Source organism: Fukomys damarensis, unplaced genomic scaffold, assembly GCF_012274545.1.
Source record: "Fukomys damarensis isolate Sample0158 unplaced genomic scaffold, DMR_v1.0_HiC HiC_scaffold_26, whole genome shotgun sequence".
Taxonomy (NCBI): domain Eukaryota; kingdom Metazoa; phylum Chordata; class Mammalia; order Rodentia; family Bathyergidae; genus Fukomys; species Fukomys damarensis.
The window spans coordinates 646,386-657,738 of NW_022900938.1; the positions used below are offsets into that span (position 1 = coordinate 646,386).

An 11,353-nucleotide genomic window follows, 5' to 3' on the forward strand; every position below is an offset into this window, starting at 1 on the left:
GCGCGGGCGCGGCGATCCTGCACAATCCTGCCTCGGCGGACTCGGGCTGCACGGCGAGTCAGCGCCTGCTGATCGAGCGGCAGACGGCTTCCGAGCTTTGACTCTAAAACCCATTTGAAAGACCACCGCTGGGTGACGTGGCCTTTGGTTTTGGTGGTAGGTACGGGGGGTGGAGCCCGGAGAGCGCTGAGCAGCTTCCCCAACCCTCCTGGTTTTTTATTTTATCTTGAGACAGTGTCTCGATAAAATCCCAGGCTCACCTCAAACTTGTAATGCTCCTGCCTTAGCCTTCTATGTAGCTGTGGCAGCCACACCTGGCAGCAACTAGGGAACTTGGCACAAAGGAGTTAAGGGGATAGAATTTAACCAGGAGCGCTTGTCCTTTCCGTAGATGAGACACTCAAAGAGAGCCTACTGCCCGGATTGGGAGGAGAAAGACTGGGACTATGGGAGGTGGAGGAGCAGCAGCAGCCACAAAAGAAAGAGGAGGTCCCACAGCAGCGTTCGCGAGAGCAAGCGCTGCAGGTTTGATGCCGCTAAAGCTTCTGACAGGTGAGAGGTTTCTGGCCGGGGACTTGGGCAGGCCTTGGGTCCAGTTGCAGGGCCTCATTAGGAAAGAATAAGGTGTCTTGATAGAAAAATAAATTTTATTTTATTTAAAAGGATGAAAGTGGTTATTATCAGTTAACTGCTTAGCCTTTTTGAGAGTTTCACTGTAGTTCAGGCCAGCCTTCACCTCTCAGCCTAGTCAGATTCACAGGGATCCTCCTGCCTCAGCTTGCTGCCTGCTGTGATTAACAGGCATGGACCACCACACCTGGCTTGTTTTTCTAATGGGAGATTTTTGATAGCTTGCCATGCTTGTAAACAGGGCTAAATTTTTCTGCTGGGACTATAGACTGTGACCCACATTCTGCTACAGGCTGACTTGAAAGATCCACTTGAGGGCTGTATTCGGTTCAGTGTTAGATCGGCCTTAATGTGAGACCACTGCCAAAAAAAGACTGTTGAGCGTTTTGATTGCTTTTAGCATAAAACAGAAAGAAAATATTTTTCCTGCAGCTATTACTTGGAAAGCAGATCTATAAATGAGAAGGATTATCATAGTCGACGTTACATTGATGAATACAGAAATGACTACTGTCAAGGATGGGATTCTGGACATCGCCATCGAGACCATGAAAGCAGATATCAGAACCATAGTAGCAAGTCCTCTGGTAGAAGTGGAAGAAGTAGTTATAAAAGTAAACACAGGACTCACCACAGTACTTCTCATCATCGTTCACATGGGGTATGAGCTCTTTGGAAACATTGTGAAAATTTTATTTCCATTGTGGAACAAGGAGACTTCAGTTTGTGTTTGAGAAAATTCTATTTAAGAGACAGTCATCTCAACACTGATTTGCAGGATTCTTTCTGTTTATGCATTGGCTAGGAAATTCCTGAAATACAGTACATAGTGTAATAGATTTAATTATTGAATGAGTACTAGTTTTTAGTGAAATAGTGGAGGTAATTTAATGTGATTACAAGATATTTTGAAAGGGTTTTATGATAGTTTAAAAAATCTTATTTGTTTTGATAAGTTCATGCCTTAACACAAAAAGTAGGCATTCTATTTTTGGATTATTAAAGGTTAGAGCTAATAAAGTTCTCTAATCTTTCATTAAGCAAACTGCAACAGATTTGAACTTTATTGGTTATGTATTGGAGATCAGTTGACATGATATGTTATAATGTAATATTAAACTTGTATACCAAATATTTTTTCTTCCCGAAATTAAGACTTTGATTTTATTTACTGTTTTAACATTTGTTTTGGTAGATTAGATGGGAAATAATTTGGCCACAGTCTCTTTAACAAGTAAATATTACATTCTACAATTTTGCAACATTAAATTTTAGGACACTAGAAACTTAAAATTGTTTCAGTGAATGCTACAACTAAGCATTTTTTAAAAAAGAAAAACAATTGTATTTATGTTTTGTTGCCTTACCACTTTGAGTATCTTATCTGAAAATCTGTTCCTTGCCATGTTTTTCTCCTGTTAACATAAACTATGTGCCCTGTGAATTTCTGGGGACTGAATTTGAAATTGCTCCTGCCAACCGTTTGTGGCCTGGCGTGTATCTGAATGCCTGAATATCTCCCCGCTGAATGAATTTCGTATTCTGCCCTGAATTCACTCGGGTATATTGATTGGCTGGATGATCTTGGTGCCGCCACTTGACGTTTCCAGAAGAGTCACCGAAGGAAAAGAACCAGGAGTGTAGAGGATGATGAGGAGGGTCACCTGATCTGTCAGAGTGGAGACGTACTAAGTGCAAGATGTATAGAATATTTTTCAACACTTATTAACTTTTCAGATAACATAATCTGTATATAGATTTAAGATTTCAGGGATTTGGAGATCTTTTTTCTTTCTCTTTTTCTTTTGTTTTTTTTTTTTGTTTCTTTTGGTGGGGGGGATTGTGTTTTTGCTTTCTTTAGAAATTTAATATTTGTTGTACAGAACTTCAGAACAGTAAATCAAGTTAATAAATTAGCCTAAGAATGAAATTAGACCTAAAAATAGTCATGTTTTTTGATGGTGTTGACCAATAAGTAAATATCTAGTGATAAGGAAATTTGTAGTATCAACTAGAATAATTGCATTGATAGCCTTTTAATGTTAAGTACATAATTTCCACTTCCTGGTATGACAGATTTATTTCTCTCTTTTAGATGAAATTGTTGATACTTTAGGTGAAGGAGCTTTTGGAAAAGTTGTGGAGTGCATCGATCATGGAGCGTAAGTTTCTTTTGCTAGAATTACATTTGAGGAGGTGAGGGTGATCAGTAATGAAAATTCATTGGGCTTGTTGACCCTTTTGGCTTGGGTCTCTTGATTTGGTTCTAAGAAGCTCCCAGTTAAGGTATTTGACCTATATAGCTTCTGGGGTAGAGAACCAGCTCAGAACACTGGGTTTAGTGTCTAGGGCTGAAAACAAGTGTATATTCCTCTTTTAGGCTGGTAAAATTATGAGTTTTATCCATAATTATGACTTTTTTTTTTTTTTTTTAAAGTCTTGTAGAGTTAGGGCCATACTTTAATCCAAGCAGTCCTTGAACTTGAGATATACCTGGACTCCCTATTTTGAGTTACAGGCTGCTCTGCCACCACCTGCCATTTAGATTGTGTTTCATGCAGCATTAGTGGAGGTTGATAGCGCATCTATTTATTTGTTTGTTTGTTTGTTTTTTTTTTTGTTTGTTTGTTTGTTTTTTGAGACAAGGTCTCACTATGTAGTTGAGACTGACCTGGAACTCACTATGTAGCCCAGGTTGGTCTTGAACTCACAGCGATTTTTCTGCCTCAGCCTCCTGACTGCTGGGATTACAGGCGTGTGCCACCGTGTCCGGCTTACTTATTTTGGTTGTTTTGCAACAGGGTCTCACTAATTCGGGGTTGAACTCTCACTATGTAGCTCAGACTGGCACAGTGATCCTCCTGCCTCAGCCTCCCGAGTGCTGGGATTACAGGCATGCGTCACCACGCCCGATTTAGGCATGCACCATCTTGCCCAATGGCTGACAGCTCTTCTAGATTGATGTCTTTAACTTTCGTTATCAGTATCCATCAAACTTTGGGTTAAAACTTCTCTTTGGCCAGCTGGGGATGTGGCTCAGGGGAGGCTTGGTTTGATCCCCATTACCCTTGTGAATAGCGAAGCTTGAGGTTTGGGATGCTGAGACCTAGCATTCTGTGTTGTGCCACCATGGTGTCTAGGGTTTTCGGATCATTTAGGCCAGAAGGGAGATGTGTAGCCATTGCTGACACGGACAGGCACAGTGGGAAAGAACTGCTGGTGTCCGTAGTGAGAAGTTGGTATCCCAACATAGTTGGTTGAACTAGAACTGTGGGTGCATTGTTGAGGGGCTCGGAGATCATTTGTGAGTTGTGATCTAGCGAAAGGAGTTTGCAAGGCCAGTTGTGCACAGCTATAATCCATTCAGTTACTTGTGGAAGGCTAGCCTCGGCTACACCGTATCCCAAAAAACCCAAAAAGAAAAGTGTATGTTCAGTGTAACATTCAAAGGTCAGTCATTTTAGTTAGAATACTTACATATACTCACTCTGGATCTAAAAGGTCAACCATAAATTGAGTAATAGTAATTTTTAAAAAAACAAATGGATACCATATTTATTATTTTTTATGTTTTTCTAACAGGGGAGGTAGACATGTAGCAGTAAAAATAGTTAAAAATGTGGATAGATACTGTGAAGCTGCTCGCTCGGAAATTCAAGTTCTGGAACACTTAAATACAACAGACCCCAACAGTACTTTGTAAGTATCAGATCAGAACCTGGATGTTGGCCTCGGGTGGATTTGTACTGTGCGAAACTGTACTCATTTATTTCTTGTGTTCATAGCCGCTGTGTCCAGATGTTGGAATGGTTTGAGCATCATGGTCACATTTGCATTGTGTTTGAACTGCTGGGGCTTAGTACTTACGACTTCATTAAGGAAAACGGATTTCTACCCTTTTGCCTAGATCACATCAGGAAGATGGCCTATCAGATATGCAAGTCTGTGAACTGTAAGTTCTTGGCATAGCTTCCCCAAATTAGCTTGAGAGTAATGCCAGGTGAATTCTTTTTAAAAGAGGGACTAGAGAGGCTGGGCATGTAGCTTTGAGGTGGTATACGTGCTTAAGTACCAGTCCCCCTTCCTCCAGCACCCCGCTCCAATCTGGGACTTACTACTTGCCTGGAAATAGTATGTTACACATTTCATTTATTTATTTAGTTTGTTTTTTGAGACAGGGCCTCACTATGTAGTTGAGACCGACGTGGAACTCACTGTGTAGCCCAGACTGGTCTCAAACTCACAGCAGCCCTCTTCCCTCAGCCTCCCACGTGCTGGGATTACAGGTGTGCGCCACCATGTCTGGCTATATTACACATTTTAAAATTGAGAGGAGAAAAATTTTGAGTCTCCTTGCCACAAAGAAATGAAAAGTTCGTAAGGTGATGTATCAGTTGATTCTGCCATTTCACAATATTACATGCATATATCCAAATGTGCAGTAAGTGAAAAAATTTTTCTGGTAAATTAAAAGTGAAGTTTGGCATGGAGGCACATACCTTTAATCCCAGCACTCAGGGAGGCTGAGGCAGGAGGATACAAATTGCTCAGTCTAGACAGTTTAGAGAGTCCCTGTCTCAAAAAAGAAGCTGAGGATGTAGTTCGGTAAGAAGGCCCTGGGTCCAGTCCCCAATGAGAGGGTATATATGTATTTGGGTCTGGAACTGGCTAACAGTAAAGGAACTTCATGAGAGTAAGTTTATGTTCTGCTTTTTAAGTAATTAGCTGTTTGTGGACTTTAAAGAAGGAGAGGAGAGCAGGATTTAGGCTGGCTGAAATGTTCCTGACTACTGCTGGGCATGTGGAAGACACTGGGTTTATATTTTAGACTTGGGGGTAGGTTGGTTATTTTCAGATTACAGCTACTTTTTCTGTTTTATTCTCAGTTTTGCACAGTAATAAATTGACTCATACAGACTTAAAGCCTGAAAACATCCTGTTTGTGCAGTCTGACTACACAGAGGCCTATAATCCCAAAATGGTAAGTCTTCAGTACACTAGCTTCATGGCTTTTTAAGTATCTTGAGGTTTTTAATACTTGGTTTTCATGATCATTTATGATTTCAGAAACGTGATGAACGCACCTTAATAAATCCAGACATCAAAGTTGTAGACTTTGGAAGTGCAACGTATGATGATGAGCATCACAGTACGTTGGTGTCAACAAGGCATTACAGAGCACCTGAAGTTATTTTGGGTTAGTAGTCGTTGGTTACACTTTTGGACCCTGCTTCATTTAAAGTTCCATTTTATTTGTAGGATTTAAAAATATTTTTCTTTTGAAAGGATAAGGATTTTAAGCTTTGCATTGTTCCATTTAACCAGCTCTGCATCCTTTGCATGTTTGTGATGCAATCATGGGAGATGGGTGTGTTCTGATAAACACTCCGTGTAGACACAGCATGGTCCTGATGTGCTTCAAGCATAGACTGGTGTGTGTGGTACGCCGATTCCTAGGGCCGTGGGACAGAATAAAAGATAATCAAACCCAGGAGAAAGTGGTGTGTGCAGAAGACTGGACACATGGGGGTATGCAGTTGCTGTGAGCCTACACAGCAGATGTGCTGTTCCACCCAGGCCCTTGTGCTAGCCAAGCACTCGTGAGCCCTGAGCTGTATCAGCTAAACTTTTTAAGTAGGAGTGCACTTAATGAGTAGTAATGTATAAAGCGTCACATGGTCCTTGAGAAGTATGTATGGTACATAAAGGAACTGGCAGCGCAGGTTTGTTTATATCAGCATTGCCACATGCTGTTGTCATCATGCAATGTGCCCCGCAGTCAGGTGATAGGGATTTTCCATCACCTCCAACCCCGTCTGTCATCGTACAGTGTGACTGATGGGGCTTGGAATGTAGCTGTTCATTCAGTGCACCTCATATCCCTACTCATCGGTTAGGACATGGAAGCCCAGAAGCTTCCCCAAATCCCCAATCCCAAAGTTGAACAGCACCACTGTGCTGCCTTCAGCCTTGTATTAAGTGATTTCCTTAGGATCTTTCCAGCTCATACATGTGTTTTTGTTTTGTTAAGTAGCTGCTGTTTTTAAGAAGTGGCAGAAACTTTCTCCCTGACTTGTGCTTTGCTTTGCAGCCCTAGGGTGGTCACAGCCATGTGATGTCTGGAGCATCGGGTGCATTCTCATCGAGTACTACCTGGGGTTTACAGTGTTTCCAGTAAGTGGCAGCCGTCTGTCTCTGTGATGTGGACGAGTGCTGTGACTCGCATACCAACATTTATGTAGCATTTCTTTCTCGTTACAATAGATAAGAAGTTGTAGTATATGTTTACGTCGTATTATTCAGGCTCAAATAGATTTCCTTGTCGGCTAATCTGAATTAGATGAGAATGATGTACACTATGTTACCAGATTTTAAAACTCTGTTTTTATTTTAGACACATGATAGTAAGGAGCATTTAGCAATGATGGAAAGGATTCTTGGACCTTTGCCAAAACATATGATACAGAAAACCAGGTAAGATTTACTCGAGCCGTAATACTGTCCTTTCTGCCACTTGGTTATGTGTTCTTATGTTTTTGCTGTTGATGTTATTACCATAAATGGATGGTGACTTGTTTTTAGGAAACGTAAATATTTCCATCATGACCGGTTGGACTGGGATGAGCACAGTTCGGCTGGCAGATATGTCTCGCGACGCTGTAAACCCCTGAAGGTGAGTGTAGCACCAGTGACCTCGACCAGCTCTGCCTACCTCCTGCCTGTATGTATCATAGGAAGAAAAGCTTGATTTTTTTTTTTTTTCACCATTCCAGGAATTTATGCTTTCTCAGGATGCTGAACATGAGCTTCTCTTTGACCTCATTCAGAAGATGTTGGAGTATGATCCAGCGAAAAGAATCACTCTGAAAGAAGCCTTAAAGCATCCTTTCTTTTGCCCCCTGAAGAAAATTTCCTAAGTATGTAATTGTATAGTTCTCTTGGAGAGGTACAACAGACTGTATCAGTCTAGTTTTAAATAGTAAATTATTTCATACAGCTTTGTAAATTTCTTACATTTTTGTATTGCTGTTTGTTTGGATAATTTAAGAACCTAGAGCTAAGTAATAATGTCTTTCAGCAATTATAAAATGATTTATTCAGAATAAACTGCTTAATAAAATTTATATGAGTCTACAATCTTTGGGACTATTTTTGTTTCTTTTGGGGTTTATACGATTTGGACGCTGTCTTGGGTTTTCAATTTTTTTCTTTTGGCTTTAAGACAAGGTCTCACTATATGGTTCACACTGGCCTTGAACTTGTCCTGATCCTCAAATCTGGAAATTTTAGGGGATTAAAAATTGGGACCTAGGTCTACCTTCTGGAGTTATTAGAAACCAGTTATGGGGACCAGATAAAAGGAAGATGGGCTTGGTAGTGCAGCCAGCCAGCCCTATGGGAGGTTGAGGAAGGAGGATAATAAATTCCAGCCTACCCAGCACTCTGGAGGTTGAGGCCAGAGGGTTGCTGTGAGTTTGGCATGAACTACAAAATGAGACCTTGTTTCAAAATACCAAAAGGCTGGGAATGTAGCTCAGTGGTGTCGCTACCTGCCTCACAAGTGCAAGGTGTCCCGAGTTTGATCCCCCAAATTCCAGCCCAGCCTGGGCAACTTAAGAATTGGGAAGTCCTGTCTCAAAAGATCCAAGAGGGCTGGGGCTGCAGCTCCAGAACGACTGGATTCCGTCCCCCAGGACTGAGGGAATAGGAATACCAGCCAAGGCTGTGTTCTGTGCTGCTGCATGGCTCTGCAGGCCACTTCTAGGGTTCATTCAGGACTGAGAAGGGCAGGGCACCTGGGTCACCAAGTGACAAGCCAGGACAGCTTTCGCCTGCTTCCACCTGTCGTCCACCCTGTGGGACCAGAACAGTAGCCAACAGTCACATTGTGGTTTGGGTGTGTTCGCTGGTGTTAAGTTTTAGGGAATTGATACGCCTGTGTTTTCTTAATTGTTTTGAGTTTCTTCCTGTTGCCCTCATCCTAGTTTCCATCTTTCAATTTTAGTGTATGTGCTGCCAAAGTGAGCATCCCAGTCCCCATCTTAAAAAAAAAAGAAAAAAAAAAGCCTCATTTCCTTTTACTTTTGGTTTTTCATAAAAGAGAAACCAATATTTGACCGGCATCAGACTCGTTCTGTACATGTTGACGTCAGTACATCCTCAAGATCCACTTTCCTACGTGACAAGTTAATCCTTGGCTGCGTGTAGTACTCCATCATGTGCTGTTAAACACCTCTGGACTTGCACAAGTGAGCTGTGTGAACCATGCAGCTGTAACGTGAGTGTGTGAGGGTCAGAAGTCGTGTGATGTCTGTAAATGGGAAATGCCAGGGGCAGGTACAGCCACTAAAGTGGGATTTGTAGTGGGAGGTTTTTGAGGAATGACCACACTGGTTGTACCATTTTAAGCTCACCCACGAGGAGAGTTTTCGCACCATAAGCTTGCTGACATTTGTTGATTTTTTTGTGTTCTTGATAGCCATTCAGACTAGAATAAGAATCTCCAGTGTCTGAAGTTCATCTTCATGTCCTCCCTGGCCACCTATACTTCTGAGAGGTGTATTCACTTCCTTTGCCTGATTCTGATCGGTTGCTTGTTTTCATGTTGAGTTTAAGTTCCTTCTAGACATCAGTCCTCTCAGCAGATAGGCTGGCGGGGTTGGAGGGTGTGAGCTGACTCAGCCTCCACCCAGGCCTGGGTTTGCTTTTGCTGGGCTCCCTCCTCACGGCTCCCTGCAGTTCTGGGGCTGCTGGTCCTGAGGCACAAGGCTCTGAATTGTGGTGGTTGCAAACCACAGGGACAGTATGGCCCCCATCTGGCCATCTGGGCTGGCAGCTGGCTCTGCTGACCCTGGTTAGTGGCCTCCCGCCTGGCCTCTGGTGCTGGGTGTGCTGCAAGGACACTGTCCCCTCTGCCTTCAGAGGGTGTGAGGCAGCCAGCATGGGGACAGCCCAGAACCTGGCCTGCTCCACCTGGCCAGGGGTCTCCACAACACGCTGTACGGGCTTCTCAGGTTGTGTAGGCCCACCGCAGTGTGCACTGGTCGTCTTGTGAGCCTAACGGCTGCCGTGGCTCCCACGAACTGCCTATTGCTGAGCACAGTGGCCACTGAAGCAGGGTGCACCATCATGACCCGCTGGACTGGAATGAGCAGTTCCGCTGGCAGGTTATGTTTTCATGAAGCTGTAAACCCCTGAAGGTGAGCCCAACACCTGTGACCTCGACCAGCCCCACCAGTCAACTGCCGGCCCTCCAGGCAGGGTCAGAGATCGAGGCAGAGTTTGCGAAGGTAGCAGCTCTGTGTGACCAGGAGTCCCCACCCAACCCCGGCAGAGGCCCAGCTCTGCTTCCTCTGTGCCTGTCTTGAGTCAGATTGGCCTTCTGTTGTGCTTTTTGCCTTCCTGAGGCCCTGGAGAGGAATTCAGGGACTCCACACTGAGCTGCATCCCTAGCCCCTTATTTTTTGAGACAGGGTCTCAGGTTGCCCAGGCTGGATCTAATTTGCAAGCCTCCTTCCTCAGCCTCCCAAGTGCTGGGATCACAGGCATGCGCCACCACACTCAGCAAAACCTTATTCAGCTGCAAGAGTGCAGACAGGAGCTTCACCCTCAGCACCAATGTGGGGGAAGAGGAAAGACACGCTTTTCTAGTTCTCTTCAGGTTAGGCCTAGGACTGAGATCAGGTACTGGTTCACAGCAGTCAACCTCAGCCAGCAGCCAATCACCCAAGGTTCCCAAGTCACAAGTACAGATCTTCCAGACTTCATGCACAGTCTTTTTATCTGCAGTATTTAAACCCTGCAGGCCTCTGTAGCCTGGTGAGTTGCTAATTCCATGCATCTAGGGACTAGTAAGTATCTCACATGAAAAAAGACAGCATCCAGGCCACGTGTGGTAGCACATGCCTGCAATCCTAGCACCCTGGGAGACAGGCAGGAGGATTCCAAGCCCAAGCCCAGCCTGGCAATTCAGCAACTTAAGTGAGAGACAGATTCTGAAGCTCATCTCTTGATTACAAGCTGCATTTTTGCTATGCAGAGTTTTTGTAATAAATATCTCCAGGGCAATATTCCCAGAGTAAGATTAAGAAACTTGATTGGACTGGGGATTTAGCTCAGTGGCACTGTTGCCCGGCTCACAAGTGGTACCAAAAATAAAAAAGTTAAAAAAAAAAAAGCTGGGCGTGGTGGTGCATGCCTATAGTCCCAATACTCGGGAGGCTGAGGCAGGAGGATCACTAAGAGTTTGAGACCAGCCTGGGCTACACAGTGAGTTCCAGAGCAGTCTGAACTACACATAGTGAGACCCTGTTTAAAAAAAACCCAAAAAACCAAGATCAGCTCTACACAATTTTAGTAACCTCAGAAACACCAAGTCAGGAAAATCAGTTTATCCAATCACAAAAGTACAGTTTTAACATCTGTACTGAGAATTACATATTTAGGCCCCAGGTTGGCATAGCAACCGAGTATGAAAATGCAAAAAAGCCTGCATTTTATGCAGGCATCCGCCTGGGCCCACTCACTACGCCACCGAGCACGTGTGGTCACTCACTGCGTGCTGGCAGTCAGGCGGACAGAAGAGCAACTGAATGCTCACACAGCAGACAGCACACTGCAAGGCATTACAATTTACAAAGAAACAGAAAAACAAACCCCAAAAATTGATCTAGTAAACCTAATGTAAGGATGGACTTTATTAAAAAAAAAAAAAAAAAAAAAA

The 11,353-nt window shown here is 43.5% G+C and overlaps 1 protein-coding gene across 2 annotated transcripts in view; it reads left to right on the forward strand.

Annotated features, from left to right (window-relative positions):
- Clk1 (CDC like kinase 1) overlaps window positions 1-7,712 on the forward strand; it is an 8,506-nt gene extending 794 nt beyond the window's left edge. Inside the window, exons 2-13 of one of the 2 annotated variants that reach the window (XM_010617573.3) lie at window positions 392-552; window positions 1,063-1,291; window positions 2,241-2,331; window positions 2,726-2,792; window positions 4,213-4,329; window positions 4,416-4,582; window positions 5,517-5,611; window positions 5,698-5,827; window positions 6,722-6,804; window positions 7,025-7,104; window positions 7,213-7,303; window positions 7,404-7,712. In XM_010617573.3, the coding sequence (XP_010615875.1) occupies window positions 392-552; window positions 1,063-1,291; window positions 2,241-2,331; window positions 2,726-2,792; window positions 4,213-4,329; window positions 4,416-4,582; window positions 5,517-5,611; window positions 5,698-5,827; window positions 6,722-6,804; window positions 7,025-7,104; window positions 7,213-7,303; window positions 7,404-7,547 (1,455 nt within the window). In that variant the 3' untranslated portion in view covers window positions 7,548-7,712. Of the gene's footprint in view, window positions 1-391; window positions 553-1,062; window positions 1,292-2,240; window positions 2,332-2,725; window positions 2,793-4,212; window positions 4,330-4,415; window positions 4,583-5,516; window positions 5,612-5,697; window positions 5,828-6,721; window positions 6,805-7,024; window positions 7,105-7,212; window positions 7,304-7,403 lie in introns of those variants that run through there. The other variant, XM_010617574.3, reaches the window with a different exon arrangement.
- The last annotated feature ends 3,641 nt before the right edge of the window (window positions 7,713-11,353 follow it).